Raw genomic sequence first — 22,193 nt, 5'->3', positions numbered from 1 at the left:
TGCATTTTTAGCCATCAAAATAAAGGAAGTTAGTATGCTTTTAATAACCTTATATTGGTTACGGTTGCAATGGAAATTAAACTTCATACAGAATATCTGAAAAGGTAAGATGTTTCTAGGTTTATCTAATAAATAGGTGACCAAATATTTTTCTCACTGAGAAATAAAAACCTATTTTTAAAAAGAATCAATCTGCAATTCCAGATGGGAACATCATGCGGTTTGAAGTTGTGGTTGTACATTACCTTCCAATATAACAATACTTGTGAATGGAATGAGGATAATTTTACAGGTAATTTTTGAACAAAAAGTCACATTGTAAAAGAAAATCAGTACCACCAATCTTTTTAATGTTCCTGGGAAAAAAATACCAAAAGCTGTTGTTGTTGTTTACTAGAAATTATCTTAACCATTTGATTTCTAAGGTTCTACAGTCAAAGGCCTGTAGACCACCATCCTCCATAACCTTTTTACCATGATTGCTTTCTTTAAATAATGTTTTCTTTTCCATGTGTAACTTGTTGATGGTCTTTACCGCTTTGTTAGATATGGAGAGAGAATAAGATGGATAAATGCACCATAAGAGACTTTCCATCTTTGTTATATAAATGCGACCAAACAAAGAAAGCCATCTTTAGTCATCTGTTTAAACTTGATTTGGGAACTTGTTAAACACAACTGCAGTACCTGCAGAACGATTGGTTCCATGACAAAAAGAAATCTTATCACCCCATTGGGTTTGTCCAGAAGAAAAATTGCCTCTCTTTTAATACTGTCTCTAAGGCCCCTTGTATTAAGTGATATGGAACAAAAATCTGATTTAACAGAACTTTAGGGCTTCCGGTGACGTCATGAAGATGGCAAACGCTTGAAAGTTAAGCTTCGTCGGATTGTTGCAAAAAATCCTGATTTACATAATCAATTCAGGTATAATCAGTTTTTAGAAATGAGTATGACAACATAACACAAGAATGCTTCTAAAAATTAAAATTCAAAAGAAAGAGTCTATAAAAAAATTTTCACCTAGCCCTACCATACATGCTAAAGCTGGCCCGCGTGCTCCCGAACTTTCTGAAGTGATGGAAGAACTGAAATCATTAAGAAAAGAAAATCAAGAGGGGCATGAACAAACAAAAATATTACTGACAAAGTTAGAGACATTGGTTGAGGACTTAAAAGGCCAAATAAATAGATTGGAGAGCAGAATCGGGGAGACGGAGGAATGGATAAATGTTGCTGAGGAAACTGAAATGAGGCACGAAAGAACGCTCTATCTCCTGGAATGTGAGGCGGATCTTACAGGTAGATGTGAAGACCTGCAAAATAGACTTCGTCTGAATAATCCGTGAATATATCAAGTTCCCGAGGGCTGTGAAGGAGAAAAAACAGCGGAATTTGTTATGGAGCTGCTCACCTCAGTTTTACAGCTACCTCCGGACATGGATATAAAGATTGAAAGAGCACACAGGGCCCTTGCAGCCAAACCAAAAGACTCTACCGCACCTCCAAGATCGATAATAGTGAGATTCCTAGACTATGCGGTTAAGAATGCAATCTTAAGGCAAGCCTGGTCACAAAAAGAGGTCCTGTACAACACAAAACATATCTACTTTGACAATGACTACTCTCCTGAGTTGCAGAGGAAAAGAGCGCAAGTGCAAGATGTAATGAAAGAGCTCAAGATGAAGACTGTGCAAGCGCAGTGCATCTATCCAGCACAGATAAGGATTTACCTGGAGATAGGAGTAAAAACCTTTCCCTACCCTGATGGATGCTGCACTATCGCTGCGGGACCTGGAATCAAAGTTTGAGTGGATGAACTGGACCGACAAGTAAGAGAAATATCGAGGGCTAGATGGTCAGTGCAGGGTAAAGGTGGACGTGGTTTGAGTACAGCATTGTCCGACCCGGATCTTCAAGCATTTTTGCAGAAGGAATGAACCGTTTAATAATATGTAAGCAGTACATTTAAACTGGATATTCCTGCTTCAGAATGTGAGTAAACTCTGGTTAAATTACAGAAGAGAGTGGCACTTTGTTGAGATTCATACGTTTAAGTAACTTTTTTCCCCCCCCTCTCTTTATTTTCGGGATAATAAGTGATTTGTTTCTAAATTGACGGATACTCGCGGGTATTTTGAATTTTGAGTGGAAATCACTCTTGGAGGCGGCCGTGTTTCAAAAACAGAATGGCCGCACGCACATGGTGCACCTTTGGTACCCCAGGGAGTCAGCGTCACAATTCCCTGCCCCTGTTACATCGGGATTTGGCCTGTGAGACGACAACTTGGCCAAATGGATGTGTGGAAGTGTTATTCATTTATATAGTTCATGTTAAATATCGGCTCTTGACTGTTACCAGCAGTCAAAAAAAGTAAAAGTTCTTTTAGGAATGAGAGAATTAGGTTTAACAGATATCTGGCGACACTTGCATCGAAAAGAGAAGGATTTTACTTTTGTCACATGTACATGGCAGTTACTCTAGAATAGACCTTTTTTGTACATCTAGAGCAGATTTACACAGTATTACAGAATGTCATATAGATCCCATAACCATATCCGATCATGCTCCAGTTAGGTTAAAACTTCAGTTAGGACAAGGTAAACAATTTAAATACTGGAGATTAAATGTATTAGTGATAAATGATTGTAAGGCCAATGAAGAAATAAGACAACACTTGTTTGAATACTTTGATATTAATGACAATAGACTGGTTACTCCATCTATTTTGTGGGAGGGAGCCAAAGCAGTGATGAGAGGTAAAATAATAGAAATAACATCCAGGAATAAAAAATTGATTTTAGCCAAACAAAACGAGATAGAGGATGAAATCATAAAACTAGAAATGGAACATAAACAAACATGTAAAATCAAAACTCTAGAATGTTTAAAACAGGAAAGAAAGAAATTGGATGATATATAAAGCAGAAGGGGCACTCAGATTCGTAAGTAGAAAATATTATGAGATGAGTAATAAAGCAAGCAGGCTCCTAGCCTTCCAATTACATAAGGCTCAAGCAAGCAGGGCAGTTACAAAAATTAATCACCCAGATACATTAATGAGGCTAACACAACCAAACGATATAGTTAATGCATTTGAAGATTATAAAAAATTATATGAAGGCCAGAAATGAATAAATAAGGAAGAAAAAGTTAAAAGTTTTCTGCGACCAATTGAATTAAATAAATTAACAGAAGAAGCAAAGGAAATGATATCCCCTATCACAGAAGAGGAAATAAGAGAAATTATTGCAAAATTAAAAAAAATGATAAATCACCTGGCGTAGATGGATTCCCTGGGGAATTTTATATAAGATATTTGTAAATGAAATGGCTTCTAACTTATGTAAGGTGTTTAACTATGTATTACAAAATGAAGACCCCCGCACTCATGGTCTGATGCAATTATTACTGTAATTCATAAAACTGGAAAAGACCCTACGCATTGTATGTCTTATAGACGAATAAGTTTGCTTTGTCAATGGACGTTATGGCATAAATAATATAAGAGAAGCTTTAAATCTACAACAAATTGGAAAAGACAGTAAAACACCCCCAATGCTTCTCAGCCTAGATGCTGAGAAAGCATTTGATAGGGTGGACCGGTGTTTCTGGACTCTTAATTATATGGGATTTCATGGTATTTTTGTTAAATGGGTAAAGACTTTTTACAAAAATCTTAAGAGTTCGAGTTAATGGTCATTGCTCAGTTTTTTTAATTTAGGTAGGGGAACTCATCAGGGACATGCGATGTCTTCAGTCTTATTTGCTCTTAGCATTGAACCACTAGCGGAGTTAATAAGGAGCAACCCCAGAATACAGGGTATAATAGATAAAGGAGGAAAAGATCATAAGATATCGCTACACGCAGATGACGTGCTATTATTTATTGAAAACCCACTTTCATCAATCCCAGCCCGTTTTAGAGAGCCTTAGAGACTATGGTTTAGTTTCCGGATACAAGGTAAATTCTGAGAAATCTGAGGCAATGATGATTTCAGGACATTGGCCCCCTCAGTTACAGTAGATGATGAGGTATCTTTTCGATGGCCTAGTCAGGGCTTCAGATACTTGGGTGTCATCCTTACACCTATGGCATCACGTTTATATCTAGCTAATTACACACGGCTTTTTGAGATGATAAAAAAGGACTTGGCAGGATGGGAAGAACTACCTCTCTCCATGTTCGGTAGGATAGGAACAGTGAACTTGGTACTTAATTTATTTTCTGACCTGTATTATAGTGTATTATATTTTTTGCTAGTACTTCTATTCCTGTGTGCACTGACGTAAAGGCGAGCTGCTGTAACAAATGAGTTTCCCCTCGGGGATCAATAAAGTATTTCTCATTCTGATTCTGAAAATGAATATATTACCGAGACTTCTGTTCTAACGCTGTCAGCATTTAACAAACTAGAAAAAAGGATTTCAAAATTTATTTGGCAAAACAAAAGACAAAGAATAAGACTTAAAATAATTATGTCAAATAAAGAGAGGGGGGGGGGGTTTGAACCTTCCTTATCTTAGATATTATTATTATTATTATTATTGTTATTATTATTGGGCGAGCTATGGCTACTTGGCTTGGTATTGATAAAGAGGCAGAATGGGTTGATATTGAACAGAATTCACTTCCTGGAGTTTCTCTGACAGTTCTGTCATTCATGGCTTTGCAGGCACAGAAAAAAGTGAAAATAACAAATGTATGGATACAGCATACTGTTAAAATTTGGTCCACCATACAAAAGAAGTTTAGAGGAATAATAGCCTTATCACGTGCAATACCCATTAAAGGTAACCCAGATTTTCTTCCTTCTATATGGGATGGTGTCTTTAGTAGATGGGAAGAGAATGGTGAAAGATAAAGAAGATAGTTAATCAATTTTTTGATGGGGAGACCATAAGATCCTCTTCTCAATTATGTGATAGGTATTCGTAGAAATCTAATGATTTCTTTAGATATTTACAATTACAACATTATATCTCAAATTATAAACATTGGGACATAATCAAAAGAACTCCAACAAATGTTGAAAAATATTTTATTAATATTATTGAACATGGACTACCTACTAAAAATCATAAAGAACATATTTATAGGAAGTTAATGCATGACCATTCTAATAACACGTTTCATATCAAAAGAAATTGGGAATTAGAGTTAAATACTGTAATAGAGGATGAGATGTGGATAAATATATGCGCTGGCTGTCATAAGGGTATAAGTAGTCAAATGTGGAAGGAATTTGATTGGAAAATGAGATTCTTTAGAGCCCCATTAGTGATTGCCAAATTTGACAGTACGCCATTATCACAGTGTTGGACAGAATGTGGAATGGTGGGGGATTATGTGCTTATATTCTGGGAATGTCCCAAAGTACTATTGTATTGGCAGGGGATTAAAAGGGAAATTAGTAAAATTTTAAGAAGAGATATACCAATGCACCCAGTTTTTTTTTTTTTTTTTGCTTGATGGTTTCCCCTCAGATCAGTTCAGTAAATCCCACTTATTTGTATTACATATATTATTAATGGCAGCCAGGAAGATAATCACTGTAAACTGGATGAAGGTGCACGAACCTACTGTGATAGAGTGGACACAAAGACTGAAACAGATATATATATTTGAGAAAATGGCCGCGGACTTGCAGGTAAAAAGTGGGCAGTTATTGAAACGTATTTGCTCGAAGGAAATAGTTTTAACATATATTAATGTTTAAACCATGCAGGTAATTTACCGATATGTGGTGCATTTACTGAATTACTGTCAGGGTCTCTTTTTTTTTTTTTAACATAGTGGGTTGTTTTGCTTTTCTTAATGTTTATTTATTACATTACATCTTGTATTAATATTGTATGTAAAAGTTATGTAACTGTTTTGTTTTAAAAAAAGTTCAATAAATACAGTTTTAAAAAAACAGAACTTTAAAGAACAACTTCAGAATATTAACTCAAGGTTTGTTTGCAGGAAAAAGGTTGCTTTAGAATAGGAACATAAGGCAATGTCCCCTTATAGGCAATCAACTGAAATGTCCTTTAGAAATGATAAAAGATCCAAGTATCTGGTCAGTAAAGTGACTTGAGTCGTGAACTTACATAGATGAGTAGGTAATTAGGGGCCCACCATTCTTTTTCTATTCTGTTTATATATCCATCTGGTCCTCGGAAATATGCTAGATGTGCTTCTCTGGCTTGCTTTATCTGTGGCCATACTGCTGCTTTCGCCTCCCACTCAGCCGGTAGGATGTGCTCTGCAAAGCTTATATTCAGTTCCTTGAACACTGCAGAGCCCTTGGTCAGATGCCAGCGCACCTTGGTTAGATGCCAGAGCTCACTCTGAAGTGCCTCATGGTGAACTGCATGATGACATGGCGTGGCCTGCACCCCTCCTTTTTTCCCTGCACTGAGTCAACAATGATGTCAATCTTGTCAGTCCATTGTGGAGCGATCTTGACCAGAATCTGTGACACTTTTTCCTCTCGTGTTTTCATTTTCTTGCTCCTTGAGCCTGTGCAGTTTCAAATTCCATCGGCGTTTGTAACACTCAAGCTCCAGGACTCTGGCTCTCTCAGATTGGCATTTTCTGTCCCGGGTTTTTGGTGGCAATAAATACCTCCGCTTCGTCTCTTGGTTTCTTGAGTGGGACTGGAATTTTTGTGGGGGTTTTGGGCAGGGGGTGGCGTGCCGTTGAGGTTCCCATGTCGTCGTCACTAGTATAACCACAGTGTGCGGAAACAGAGCTGTAGCAGCAGTAATGTCCTTCTGTTTAGGTTTCAGCATGATCGACAGTCAGAATTCTTTCCCAGCAATGTCTTTTAAAAGACGTTTTGCGTTAAAAAGAAGGACTAGTTTTTAAATGTTTAGGACAAAAAAAAAAACGGAGCTATCAAAAAAATTAAAGTGCGCTCAGTTCGCCATTTTGCCGGAAGTCCAAATGTAGTTGTAGTATCAGCAACGTTAAATTACCAGAAGTCCTATCAACTGTATAACATACAAACAAGCCTAATATGATGTTCATACAGAAATAGAACTCATAATGTATTTCAAAGAGGAAAACATTTCTTGGTTATCTTCACATAAAATGTTCGACATCTGGAAACAGTGTCAATCCACTTTGACTGCTCTTGAGCACCAATCAACATCGATGTAAACAGAGTCCACCTCCCCTCATCCCGCCGTAGTCTCGCGCTGGGTGAACCTGCTCAGAACACGGTTCACCCATTGAGTACTTGATCCGGAATGTTGGTGGAGCAGGTCATGGGGATTAAGTGAAATTTGGGATAATTTCTATGATTTGTTGGACTTGAGTTTTACATCAAATCGATGATTGTGTAACTCGTCAGGCTAATAGTGTGCTCACCTGCGTATGGGCCCCCTCTTAACTCAGGTAAACAAATAAAACTTCACATTAGATTAAAATATAGATGATTGTCAGTATGTTTCCTTATTTAAACACTTGCAATAAAACAAATAAAAAGAACATAGAAAATACATAAACAGTACTTTCAAAACCAAAATCTATAGTGCCTAATGTAGTGAATTAAGGCTTAAATGCATTAAACTGATCATAGCAAACTACCTTAATTTTGGTAAGAAGGAGCAGATTTACTTTCACTTACAGCTATCGGAATAAAATCTGCATTCATGTTAAATAACAGAATTTAACTTGCGTTAAATTCACCTCACCTTCTCTTGATAGTCAATCAATAAATTTACAATAAAACAATTGATAATTTAGTCTCGAGCTGATGTCGCTACAGAGTTCTTGTCTCATGTACAGTGACTGGAATGCTCCATACACACAAATCACATAATCAAGTTATTTTATAAATGAAAGGTTTATTAACTACTAACTACACACGCAAACTACTGACTAAACACACAACTAATAACTACTAGACACACAAATGAACGGATAAATGCAACCATGAACGAAAGATATGAAAAGAATGATGAACCATTAATAAATTAAATGATGACCGTTTCATACCAGATAATGCAGTGAATGGTTATTTTGGCAAGCAGTATTAACTTGTGTAAACACAGGAAACCATTACGTGGACAAACTTTAATATTTACCAGTGAAATAAACTTGGCACCATTCAGCACCTGAGAAGTTTTGGAAGTTTCTGCAGCAGAGTGGGGCAACTTTTAATTTGGTAGCAGCAATTTTGGAGCGCTTGTTATTACTGAGTTTCTTTCTTTAAGAGTAGGGAAGAAGAGACTGGTCAAGAGGCTTCCTCTTGCTTTGTAATCTTCTGTAAAAAGGGCCGGGGGTGTTGTTCACGGCGTGAAACTTAGTCCACTCCCACTAGATCTATCTTATGCTACTTCTTTACTTGTTCTAATTTCTTTCTAAAGATGTAATAAAGTTGAGTTTAATTCTCCCATGTTTAAAAGTTTGGCCTTAACAGTTGCTGGAAGGTACCATACACTTCTAAAAATACAATGGAATATTATCCACTTATAAGCAGTGTTGTGCAAGTTACTGAAATATAGTAATTAGTTAGGTACTAGTTACTAATCTCAAAAGTAAATACTTTACCAATTACTGCATATAAAAATAATTAATTACTAGGGAAAGTAACTTTTGCTTTACTTTTAAATGTCTGTTTCAATTATCTTATAATGCACACATGTAGCTATATTATTTTAGTGACAACTGTCAAATTTGATCTATCATTGTACCCATTATGACTCATAGGAGTTATTAATACTCCAGACCACCAGAGGACAGCAGCGACTAGTGTTCCTACCTGTAAGCTACACTTAGACAGTAGTATTTAGTAGAAGACTCACACGAAGCTGGATGTATGTTAACAGAGCGTTGCTACAGTAGTTGATGAACCCACATTTCTTCAGTTTATATTACAATACAAAAACTGATGAAAAGCAAGCTGTTACGCACAGATAGGCTGGAGGCACCAAGATGGAGAAAGCAAGGTTTATTTTACGACACAGCAATGAGGCAAACTGCAGGCAAACTAGCAGACACACCAGAGTGTGGATACCGTCCTTAATCGGCTGAGGAGACAGTTCAGGAGTCGGAGAATCTCTCACCGGAGTGCAGACTAAGCAGGTCTAAGAGACAGGGAGTCTTGGAAAACGAAGATTGTGGGGTTGTAATCGGGAGTCCAACGTTGTCTTGTCTGACTGGAGTCTGATATACAAATGCTATTTTAAATATCTATACTCTTTTCAAAGGTTAATTAGTTCAAATGCATGTAGCAACTGAACTAACTGATCTGAAATACAAACCAAAACTGTCTACTGAACTGTGTCAGTGTGAATATGTAAAGGGCTGTACCATGACCTTTGACATTTCAAGTGGCTGTAGAACTGCTGTGAGAAACTTTATTTCTGACATTCCTGCAGTTGTTAATGCAAATAGCATGTTCAAATTGTAATGCCAACTGTGTTTTTGTTAGTTGGTTGGTCAAAGAGGGATCTTGTACTAAGGGAGTTAAAAAAAAAAGAAAAAAAAGTTACCTTTTTACAACTTGTTTAGGGAGGAGCTTGATGCTGCACCGAGGAGGAACTATCACTCTGAAAGTGATGACTGACTGATCTGCAGCTGTTTGTTTCCATGCAGCAATACACCTGAGCACTTGCCAAAAGATCAGCAGTAGTTAGGCTATACTGAACTGAAGTGTGTACAGCAATGGATGCACAGATGGCGATGTGGAGGTGGGAGAATGGAGCTGGTCCTGACAAGAGATAACAAAGTTGTTGTAATAAACTCAAGACTATGAAACAAAACATGTTCAAAATAATAAAATACCTTGAACACTCCTCCAGGGCAGGAAACCATCTTCTGTCCAGTGCCATTTCACACAGAGAGGGTTTGGACGGCTGCATGATGTTTAGCTTCTTTGACATGTTTAGTCACTGTGCAGTCCTGAGTGTATCCATTATGAAGTGGAGGTTTCACAGTGGACGACCTGAAGGAAGAAGTTGATGTAAATGACAATGTTATACTCCTAGCTGTAACAACAGTGTCACTAAAACTGTTGAATGAATACAAAATGAATAAATTAATGAACACACTTGTATTCAAAAGAAAATGTTAGAAAGCACATATATTTTTAAAAAATAAAAAACCCAATACCTTATGCTCTGTTGTGAAGAAACCTCAGCACTGACGGGGGAACAAATGTCTATGTAGGGTCCAGTAGTGATGGGGCCGCTGTTGGTTGACAGTAAAGATTGTGCTGCAGGATCTGGTAGGATTGTGGCAGCATGATGTCTTGGTTGTAATGAGCTGATCCAGTGTCTCAGAGCCAGAGAGAAGGTGAAGCAAATGCTGGCAGGTGTTATCTCATCCTCTGCTTTGAAGAATGACTGGCACTAGCAGGAAGTAGAATGTGTCCATGTGTGGTCCAGGGTCTGTCTGGGTTTGTTAATTGACTGTTAAACTGGTGCTGCAGCATCTGATCTGTGGCAGTCTTGGTTGTTATGAGCTGATCCTCATAGTGCTGAAGGAGGTGAGGCCACGGCTGGCAGGTGTCGTCACAGAGGATACAGGAGAACTGTGCCTCCCATCCATCCAATATTGCTGTCATTACCCTTAAATTATAGCTGAAAGTCTGTACTGCAAGCACATACTAATTGTTTTATTTCAGATTGACTGTGGTGGTGTACAGAGCCAAAATAACAAAAAAATGTGTCACTGTTGAAATATTTCTTGAGCTGAATGTTTTTCTGCTACAGTAAATGCAGTTTTAGCAGTTTGGCCTGTGCATTTATCAACCCTGATCCAGACCCACCCTCATAATGCACAGGCCAAAACATGTTAGAAATATAGCTCATTAACAAACAATATGGTTACCTAACATGGTAACGGCGTATGGCCGCCCACCATTGAGTCTGGTTCTGTCCAAGGTTTCTGCCTCTTAAAGGAAGTTTTTCCTTGCCACAGTTGCCAAATGCTTGCTCATGGTGGGATTTGTTGGGTCTCTGTAATTAATATTATAAAGAAGTATGGTCTAGACCTGCTCTATAGGAAAAGTGCAATGAGATAACTTCTGTTATGAATTGGCGCTATATACATAAAATTTAATTGAATTACCTGGAAAATATGGCCATATTGTCCAATTCTCTCAAAAGTTAAGAATACCAAACAAAATTTCATTCTACTTTCATTCTACCAAATAAAGTTTTACATGGGCCATTAAATAAACCAAGCCTAACAACAATGTGGTTACCTAAAAAACACATGCTGAACATGAACACCTTCAGGAACTTCAACAGAAAACATGATGGTGACAACTGACATGTTATCACTGTATCAGAATGGAGACATTGATGTGATCGAGAGATGAAAATGGGGTACAGCAGTGTGTTCTGTCAGCAACGAAGACACCTTGCAGGTCGGTTTCTCTCAGAGACTGGAGCAGCCTGGCAAGGTGCTGAAGCCTGGCTGCACAAAGGATACCCCTACTATGGATAATTATAGACCATTGTATTTGTAATTGAAGTATCTGTAAGTAAGTGGTCTGTCAGTTCTCTACATTGTTCTCAGTAAACATAGTCATATATATATATATACTCTGATTTCATTATTGCACGTTTAAATAATTTAGTCTTTTAAGTCAGACTGTTATTACATGTTTTGCACACCATTGTTCTTCTCAATCTGTCTCAGTCTACTCCATTGTGGGATGCTTTATTAAAACAAACTGTTATGATGTACTTTTACACAAAGTTCTAATAAATAATTTTCTTAATCTCTGCGCAGAAAATATTATGGTGGGTTCAGACTCCACATCTCCATATTTTTGTCAAGTCCAAGACCAATCATAGCTTGCTGTCTTTCACGATGTGCGGTAGATTGGGACGTCATAACTATGTAGTGTCCACTATGTGTACACTACACAGGATGAAACAGTCCTTTGTATTTTTCTTTATCTTTAAAACTTCGCCATGAACTGTTAGAGGACATTACACAGTATACAGGGTTGTGATAACTGTAGGTTTTCATTACACCAGAATGGAGACAATGCTGTGGTTGAGAGATGAAAATGAAGTCCAGCAGTGTGTTCTTCTCTGTGGTTGCAACAGTGATGAGTTGCGCATATCCTCTAGACTGAAACAGCTCAAGTATTGGCTTACTTGCGTTGGATAAGAAATTCTCATTGAAATGGCCACAGATAATGATGGGGTGACAAGCCATGATATTCAATGAGTCCAAAAGGCTTCCCAGGTTTGACACATCTCACTCTGTAGTCTGGAGGTCTGTATACAGCTGCAGTCAATGCACTCATTCGGGTTTCAAACTTAAAGCCAAAAACTCAAAGTCGGTTACATTATGTACATACTGTTTTTCACGAACATAAAAGTGGTTTTTCACACAAACAGCAACTCCACCACCACCTCTAATGGCCATTTGTGGAACATTTGTGTAGGACAGGTGTCTGTTGCTTTTGAACATATAGCCCTCTAAATAGAGACTCTGCAACAAAGGAGCCTTGTAGGTGCGTTTCTGTGAAACACAAAACATCTGCAAGACCGTTCATGATGGCTCTTGATGTCATGGACATGAGATGGCAATCCTTCTGTGTTATGGTAAACAATAGTTTAGTAAAAATGTCACGTCTGCTCAATGTTTGCTTGATTTGAATAAGAGACGACATGTCGTCCAAGTTGACTTGTCTCATGTTCTCTAGGGCTCCAGTCATTTCTGGGTTGGCATATATTTTACTCTCATCCAGCAGTCCACTGAGAGAGGTCACTCTACTGACCGCTACCTACAGTATGTATGTACAGTATATGTGTATATACATGATATGTACATATATATCCAAACATTTTGTAACTGTTTAAACAACATGACTTACGACGGTGTAGTCCCTCATTCGTCCAGGAGTGTTCTATCGTAGAAAAGGTTTCAGTCGTAGTCATCTGGACACTGTTTTCAGAATCAAGACGTTTCGGCTCCCATCCGGAAGTCATTCTCAATTGTGAAAAAATTGGACGGGAACTGGAAATTTAAACTACTCTGAGTTACATAAGCCCTGCCCTCAGGAAGGAATCTGCCTGAGTATCTGTAAATAGCTAGTTTCACCTGAAACTGACCTAATAGTTTCAAGATGGCCCAGTAATCAGGCCTATTGTTCTCTGGCTGCATCTACTTCATCACTGCTAAGTGCCTGATTAGCATGTGATAGGCGTGACCAAGGTGATAATACACTCTGATAGACTTTGGGCAGATTAAATCTCAGACCACCATTTCTGTTCAAAGAGGGGTTCTCTTTCTTCACAAAAATGGCTTCCTTGACGCCCCGTTCAAACCAACTCTTCTCTCTACTAAGAATCTTCACCTCGCTGTCTTCAAATGTGTGGTTTGTAGCTTTTAAATGCAAATGCACGGCGCTCTGTAATCCTGAGTTAGCGTGTCGTCTGTGCTGATAAAGTCTTTTGTGAAGTGGCTGTTTGGTTTCGCCTATGTACCGTTCTTTGCAGTTTTCCTCACTGCACTGAATGGAGTAGACAACATTGCTCTGTTTCTGTGTGGGTAACCTGTCCTTAGGGTGAACGAGTTTCTGTCTTAAAGTGTTGCCTGGTTTAAAGAAGACAGGAACATCGTGCTGTCTAAAGATCCTTTGTAGTTTTTCAGACAGTCCAGACACATAAGGAATGGAGACACCGTTCCTTCTTGGTTCAGTTACACTTTTGTCCTGTTTTTGGCTCTTTTAACTTTGTTGATAGCCCAAGTAGGATAACCACAGGCTGAGAGTGCATTCTGGACATGCCTTTCCTCTTTCTTCTTACCCTCTGAGCCTGTGGGCACTTCTTTGGCTCTGTGCTGTAATGTCCGGATTACACCCAGCTTGTGCTGTAGTGGATGGTGTGAGTCAAAGAGCAGGTATTGATCCGTATGTGTTGGTTTCCTGTACACTTCTATCTGGAGCTTTCCGTCCTCTCCTCTGAGAGTAGAACAATCAAGAAAGGCCAAGCGGTTCTCTTTTGCATCCTCACGCGTGAACTTGATGTTGGGGTCCACAGTACTGATATGCTCTGAGAACGCTTCCAAGTCTTGTTTCTTGATTTTCACAAAGGTGTCATCCACGTAACGGTACCAATGACTTGGTGGTGTGCCCGGGAACGAGGGTAATGCCTTCTTCTCAAACTGTTCCATGTACAGGTTGGCCACAATGGGAGAGACCGGAGAGCCCATAGCACAACCGTGAATCTGTCTGTAGAAGTGTCCCCGGAATTGGAAGTAGGTTGTGTTGAGACAGATGTCTAATAGTTTACATATGTGTTCAGGTGTAAGCTTGGTCCTTTGCTGCAAGGTGGAGTCCTCCTGCAGTCTTCTCATCACCGCTGACACTGCTTCTGAGGTTGGGATGCAAGTGAACAAGGACACTACATCATAAGAAACCATAACGTCATCTGGGTCCAACTGGAGATGTTTCACTTTGTCCACAAATTTCTGTGTGTTTTCCACATGATGTACTGTGTTCCCCACCAACGGAGCCAAGATTGTAGTCAAATGTTTGGCTATGTTGTATGTGATGGAATCTGTGCTGCACACGATGGGTCTGAGTGGAACATTCTCTTTGTGAATTTTGGGAAGGCCATAGATGCATGGAATGGCTTCCCCAGGGTATAGTCTGTAGTACAGAGGCCTGTCTATCACCTCCTCCTTCTCAAGCTTCTGTAGACAGTCTATAACCTTCTTCTTGTAGCCATTGGTTGGATCTCTTTTAAGTTTTTGATATGTGGTTGTGTCTTCAAGAAGGTTGTTGACCTTGGTTTCATAATCGGCTGTGTTCAGAATCACAGTGCAGCGACCCTTGTCTGCTGGTAGAATGTTTATGCTGTGATCCTTCTGCAGTGCTGAGAGTGCCCTCCTCTCTTCGGATGTAATGTTGGAAGGAGGTGGTTTGGCACTCTTTAATGTTGCAGTGACACGTAGCCTCAGGTCTGCAGCCTCTGCTTCAGTCATCTTGTTCTTCCTAATGGCTGTTTGGTGGCTGTGATGTAGTCCACTGTAGGGATGTGGTTGGATGTAACTGAAAAGTTGAGCCCTTTGGAGAGCACATCTTTTTCTGCCTGTGTCAGGATGCGGTCTGATAAGTTTTTGATCCAATTGTTTCTGTTAATACATGTCTCACTTTGTTCAGTCCCTGATCTCCTGTTGTGCTGGTCCTTTCCTAGATTCTTCTTATTCAAAAGGATGTTAAATTTCTTAATTTGCCGCTCCTTGCTCTTCCTATGTTGTGCACCCTGTGCTACCTGTGTAAAGTCCATCACTCTCTTGAGGATTTCTTCTGGGACAATGCTTGATAACTTCTTCTGCAAAAATTCTATTCTGTTCTTCAAATTGTCTATTCTTAAGTTGTTTTCCTGATCCTTTCACTAAGCATCTGGGTCAGGTTTCTTCTCCAAATCTTCTCTGCTCTGTGTCCTTTTACTGGTGGTTTAATCTGTAGGCTCTTGGGAATAATCTTGCTCTGCCTGCATCTTAGATTAAAGCGGAGATGGTTCCTGTGGTCTGCTAATTTCCTGGCTGTGTTTTGAGTTCCCGAACCAGATCCACGGTTTTCTGCCCAAAATTCTTCAAAATAAGACGGTGTAGTCCCTCATTCGTCCAGGAGTGTTCTATCGTAGAAAAGGTTTCAGTCGTAGTCATCTGGACACTGTTTTCAGAATCAAGACGTTCAGACCGCATCCTGACACAGGCAGAAAAAGATGTGCTCTCCAAAGGGCTCAACTTTTCAGTTACATCCAACCACATCCCTACAGTGGACTACATCACAGCCACCGAAACAGCCATTAGGAAGAACAAGATGACTGAAGCAGAGGCTGCAGACCTGAGGCTACGTGTCACTGCAACATTAAAGAGTGCCAAACCACCTCCTTCCAACATTACATCCGAAGAGAGGAGGGCACTCTCAGCACTGCAGAAGGATCACAGCATAAACATTCTACCAGCAGACAAGGGTCGCTGCACTGTGATTCTGAACACAGCCGATTATGAAACCAAGGTCAACAACCTTCTTGAAGACACAACCACATATCAAAAACTTAAAAGAGATCCAACCAATGGCTACAAGAAGAAGGTTATAGACTGTCTACAGAAGCTTGAGAAGGAGGAGGTGATAGACAGGCCTCTGTACTACAGACTATACCCTGGGAAGCCATTCCATGCATCTATGGCCTTCCCAAAATTCACAAAGAGAATGTTCCACTCAGACCCATCGTGTGCAGCACAGATTCCATCACATACAACATAGCCAAACATTTGACTACAATCTTGGCTCCGTTGGTGGGGAACACAGTACATCATGTGGAAAACACACAGAAATTTGTGGACAAAGTGAAACATCTCCAGTTGGACCCAGATGACGTTATGGTTTCTTATGATGTAGTGTCCTTGTTCACTTGCATCCCAACCTCAGAAGCAGTGTCAGCGGTGATGAGAAGACTGCAGGAGGACTCCACCTTGCAGCAAAGGACCAAGCTTACACCTGAACACATATGTAAACTATTAGACATCTGTCTCAACACAACCTACTTCCAATTCGGGGACACTTCTACAGACAGATTCACGGTTGTGCTATGGGCTCTCCGGTCTCTCCCATTGTGGCCAACCTGTACATGGAACAGTTTGAGAAGAAGGCATTACCCTCGTTCCGGGCACACCACCAAGTCATTGGTACCGTTACGTGGATGACACCTTTGTGAAAATCAAGAAACAAGACTTGGAAGCGTTCTCAGAGCATATCAGTACTGTGGACCCCAACATCAAGTTCACGCGTGAGGATGCAAAAGAGAACCGCTTGGCCTTTCTTGATTGTTCTACTCTCAGAGGAGAGGACGGAAAGCTCCAGATAGAAGTGTACAGGAAACCAACACATACGGATCAATACCTGCTCTTTGACTCACACCATCCACTACAGCACAAGCTGGGTGTAATCCGGACATTACAGCACAGAGCCAAAGAAGTGCCCACAGGCTCAGAGGGTAAGAAGAAAGAGGAAAGGCATGTCCAGAATGCACTCTCAGCCTGTGGTTATCCTACTTGGGCTATCAACAAAGTTAAAAGAGCCAAAAACAGGACAAAAGTGTAACTGAACCAAGAAGGAACGGTGTCTCCATTCCTTATGTGTCTGGACTGTCTGAAAAACTACAAAGGATCTTTAGACAGCACGATGTTCCTGTCTTCTTTAAACCAGGCAACACTTTAAGACAGAAACTCGTTCACCCTAAGGACAGGTTACCCACACAGAAACAGAGCAATGTTGTCTACTCCATTCAGTGCAGTGAGGAAAACTGCAAAAGAACGGTACATAGGCGAAACCAAACAGCCACTTCACAAAAGACTTTATCAGCACAGGCGACACGCTAACTCAGGATTACAGAGCGCCGTGCATTTGCATTTAAAAGCTACAAACCACACATTTGAAGACAGCGAGGTGAAGATTCTTAGTAGAGAGAAGAGTTGGTTTGAGCAGGCGTCAAGGAAGCCATTTTTGTGAAGAAAGAGAACCCTCTTTGAACAGAAATGGTGGTCTGAGATTTAATCTGCCCAAAGTCTATCAGAGTGTATTATCACCTTGGTCACGCCTATCACATGCTAATCAGGCACTTAGCAGTGATGAAGTAGATGCAGCCAGAGAACAATAGGCCTGATTACTGGGCCATCTTGAAACTATTAGGTCAGTTTCAGGTGAAACTAGCTATTTACAGATACTCAGGCAGATTCCTTCCTGAGGGCAGGGCTTATGTAACTCAGAGTAGTTTAAATTTCCAGTTCCCGTCCAATTTTTTCACAATTGAGAATGACTTCCGGATGGGAGCCGAAACGTCTTGATTCTGAAAACAGTGTCCAGATGACTACGACTGAAACCTTTTCTACAACATGACTTACAGTTTTTGTATTTTCTACCTCAGAGCAACAAGAGAGCCCTTTTAACTTGATCCACACAAATGACGTATCTACATCTTCAGTAAAGTCTTGTGACGCTCACAGTAGGAAAAAGTTTAGCGATACAACTTACAGTTTTAGTTTTGAAAACTCCAGTACCTCAGCAGGTTTCTATGTGGGTTATCACCGATTGTGCCCAACAATGACTCAGGATTTTCAGGTCCAACATACAGAAACACAAGGGACTGTGCCATTTGGTTAATGAATTCAATTCAGTTTTATTCAAATTAGCGCTAATTCATAACAGAGGTTATCTCATTGCACTTTTCCTATAAAGCAGGTGGAGCACTCAGTGGCTGAGTGGTCAATGCGCATGCCACATGACCGTAGGGTATGCGTTTTGACTTCTGACTCATCTGGACAAAAAGTTACTGTAAGAAAAACAGTATTTCAAATCCAAATGTTTCAGGTTCTAAATACAGTAACACTTGGATGATTGATTACACCTGCAGCAGTTTTTGATTGGTGTATTACTGTTAAAATCTTTTTAACAGTTAAGACCTCTCTCCTTTTTCAAGCATGCAGGGGTGTTTGGTGGCAGAATTGTTAGCATGCATGAAAAAAAATTATGTCAAACCTTCACACACACATACTAATATTTTCAAAATATAAGCCCCCAGACAGTAACAGGGCCTTACCGTGGTGCCCTGGAATAAGCTATATTTTCAAGTCCCAAAAGCTAACAGATGCTTAATTATTCTTCTGTACATTTTTCAGTTGACTACTACTTCTGCATACGTTCAGCTACAGAAACCATTAAAGTGTCAAAACATTATGCTCTTTAAGGACATTTATGCTTGTATTCAACTTTTCTCTACCGTCTTTATGCTTTTTAAAGCACAAAGCAGTCTTTTCAGTCAATTCATTTCAACTTTCACCTTTGACCAACTAACTACTATTGCTATGTTACTGATTTATTTTCCACTGCTCAGGGCCAATAACCTGATGACGATGGCAGCGGTGCATACGGTAATGTTAAATGGGCGGCCGCGCAAACACTTGCATGTTATGGTTGCAGTGTATAGAAAATTAACATTTATAACACAGGCATAGTACTTAAGCGACAGTCTTCTTTTACTTATTCGCTAACTAACTAGCTGTTTGGCACTCAATTAGTGTGATGAACATCGTATTATCAGTGCTTATCATTGTGCATTAGTCAACGACCAGTTCCGACTCGGCATTATAATGGAATGACTGGTAACTGTTAGTTGGTTCACTCTCATCAGTGATATTATGTACTGGTTTCTACTTGTAGGGCTAGTTTAACTTGTTAGTCAACTAATTTATTTTCCATTCAGATGGACCGTCTGCACGTTGTAGCGGGCACAAAAAAAATGCTGCGCCTATGCCGAAGGTCCGCTGGTCTGTGTGAATTATGAAATGACAATTGATTGAAAACAAATTTGGAATTCAGATTTTATGTACCTGGGCGGGTCTTAATCTACCTTGGCAGGCCACCCAAGTAGAGCCTATGTATGGGAAACACTGACCACAATGAAAGTTATTTTCACACTGAGAGATGTAACAATAACAAAAAAACCCAGTCTCACTATTAAGAGCAGAGACATGAAAGTTAGCTGGACAGAAAGAGCTCTGGCTCTAATATTTGCCAAATTGTTGGCATGGTATTGGATTTAACTACTGGATCTTATTAATGATTGGTGTGTGTGTCTGCATTTGTTTGTGTGTGTGTTATCTCTGCAGAGCACTTATGACCGCTGTCCTTTGGAACTGGTGCGCTGCATAAAACACATTCTGCACTCAGAGCAGAGGCTGGTTCAAGAGGCTACAAATGTAAGTGTTGAATGGATTGTTGATGTGTCATCATTTGCAGTAATCCTGTGAATGTGGTATACAGTGTAAAGTGTTCATTCCTCAGGTTTTGGCAGGGTTGAGATTTACACATCTGGAAGACGATGAAAAAATGCTGGGTTAGGCCATTATCCACGAACAAAAATGACATTAGTAGAACCAAACTGAAGGGACAAAAAGAAAGCAACATCTAGACCTTTTAAATGTGTTGTGTATAGGCAAGCTGTGGGAGTGGGGGGCAGGCTATGGATAGCCTGTCGCAGCGCCACCAGCAGATCAACCAGGCCTTTGAGGAGCTCCGCCTGGCAACACAGGAAACTGAGAATGAACTGAGAAAGCTGCAGCACAGCCAGGAGTACTTCATCATCCAATACCAGGAGAACCTGCGCATCCAGGGTAAGGATGAGGGACACATACAAACATTAAAACATTCACAAGACATTTTTTTCAGTGCACCTGCTGATTTAAATAAATGTTCCCAATCCAAAAATGAGCTTCTACCCAACATACAGTAATACTTCAGATACACCTTTAACCTTAAGCAGCACAGAACCCACTGATCATTCATTGGCTAAAACAGTATCTCACAGAAGTGAGTACACCCCTCACATTTTTGTAAATATTTTATATCTTTTCATGTGACAACACTGACGAAATTACACTTTGCCACAATGTAAAGTAGTGAGTGTAAATTTGCAGTCCCCTCAAAATAACTCAACACACAACCATTAATGTCTAAACCGCTGGCCATAAAAGTGAGTATACCCCTAAGTGAAAATGTCCAAATTGGGCCCAATTAGCCATTTTCTCTCCCTGGTGTCATGTGACTCGTTAGTGTTACAAGGTCTCAGGTGTGAATGGGGAGCTGCTCTCACTCTCTCATACTGGTCACTGGACGTTCAACATGGCACCTCATGGCAAAGAACTCTCAGAGGATCTGAAAAAAAGAATTGTTGCTCTACATAAAGATGGCATAGGCTATAAGAAGAACATGATCACGACCCCAAACACACCTCCAAGACGGCCAACTGCCTTGCTAAAGAAGCTCAGGGTAAAGGTGATGGACTGGCCAAGCATGTCTCCAGACCTAAACCCTATTGAGCATCTGTGGGGCATCCTCAAACGGAAGGTGGAGGAGCGCAAGGTCTCTAACATCCACCAGCTCTGTGATGTCATCATGGAGGAGTGGAAGAGGACTCCATTGACAACCTGTGAAGCTCTGGTGAACTGCATGCCCAAGAGGGTAAAGGCAGTGCTGGAAAATGATTGTGGCCACACAAAATATTGACACTTTGGGCCCAATTTGGACATTTTCACTTTGGACATTAATGGCTGTGTGTTGAGTTATTTTGAGAGCACTGCAAATTTCCACTGTTATACAAGCTGTACACTCACTACTTTACATTGTAGCAAAGTGTAATTTCTTCAGTGTTGTCACATGAAAAGATATAATAAAATATTTACAAAAATGTGAGGGGTGTACTCACTTTTGAGATACTGTATGTATGTAAGGTAAAATGTAACAAAATCAAATTTTCCACTCCTGTTTGAACCAAATAAAGCCAACTGAAGATGGGATAAAACCCTAAAATTTAGCTTCTGATGTTTGAGTCACACACATCTTTGTAGAAAAGGACCTTCAGTCAGGGGCTGGTTCCAAAGTTACCTTCTTTACCCACGTGAACAGTTTTATTGTGGTAACTGGTGTTTGTAATGTCCTGCCTGTCTCCTGCTTCCGTAGCCCAGCTGAGCAGCCTGTCTTCACTGCCTCCAGCTGAGCGCACCCAGCGGGAGACCACCCTACAGAGCAAGAGGGCCACTGTGGAGGCCTGGCTCACCAGAGAGGCCAGCACACTACAGAAATACAGGCTTGTATGAAGACACGCCATACCCATTTCTCACACACACACACACACACACACGCGCGCACACACACACACACACACACACACACACTGTAGCTATGCAATAGTACAGGCAGACAAGGAACTACAACATAGACACATAAGCTGTGTTGCCACCAAGCAGTCCAGTTCAGTTTGTTACATATTAGAACCATTGGCAAAAGTTGTGGATGGTACCAATTACGGCTGTCACGATTTCAGATTTTCACTACACACTTATCATGGCCAAAAGAATTCACGATAATGATGCTATCGCGATATCTATAGAAAATTTGGGGGGGGAGTTAGCTAGCTAAAAACTAGCTAAAAGCTAGCTAGTTACTGCATCTTCTTTTTTACATTTTATGGCGGGTTGCAACCAGCATTAAGGTGCATTACGGCCACCTATTATGACAAAGTGAGAACGGAAAGAAAAGGAAATTATTTAAGAGGCGCTGGATTATTTACACGATATTATCATACTGTATGTGTATTATTAACATATTAATAATTCATTTTTAAATATCATGATTATTGTCAGTACTGGTATATCGCGATA

General features: G+C 40.0%; 1 protein-coding gene and 1 long non-coding RNA gene across 4 annotated transcripts in view; one reads left to right on the top strand and one right to left on the bottom strand.

Moving 5' to 3' along the window:
- Positions 1 to 22,193, top strand: part of LOC122867482 (signal transducer and activator of transcription 5B-like) — a 66,743-nt gene that overhangs the window by 15,384 nt on the left and 29,166 nt on the right. For all 3 annotated transcript variants that reach the window (XM_044178324.1, XM_044178325.1, XM_044178326.1), the window contains exons 4-6: positions 19,644 to 19,733; positions 19,970 to 20,147; positions 21,493 to 21,623. In XM_044178324.1, the coding sequence (XP_044034259.1) occupies positions 19,644 to 19,733; positions 19,970 to 20,147; positions 21,493 to 21,623 (399 nt within the window). The remainder of the gene's footprint in view (positions 1 to 19,643; positions 19,734 to 19,969; positions 20,148 to 21,492; positions 21,624 to 22,193) is intronic.
- Positions 5,841 to 10,958, bottom strand: LOC122867489. The gene is made up of 2 exons (XR_006375931.1): positions 10,110 to 10,958; positions 5,841 to 9,942 (listed from the first exon to the last, which is right to left on the bottom strand). It is a non-coding gene; the product is annotated as an uncharacterized LOC122867489 (long non-coding RNA).

Source organism: Siniperca chuatsi, linkage group LG20 (assembly GCF_020085105.1).
Source record: "Siniperca chuatsi isolate FFG_IHB_CAS linkage group LG20, ASM2008510v1, whole genome shotgun sequence".
NCBI classification, from domain to species: Eukaryota; Metazoa; Chordata; class Actinopteri; order Centrarchiformes; family Sinipercidae; genus Siniperca; species Siniperca chuatsi.
Note: the sequence above shows the minus strand (reverse complement) of the source record. Positions and strands in the feature narration are given on the sequence as shown.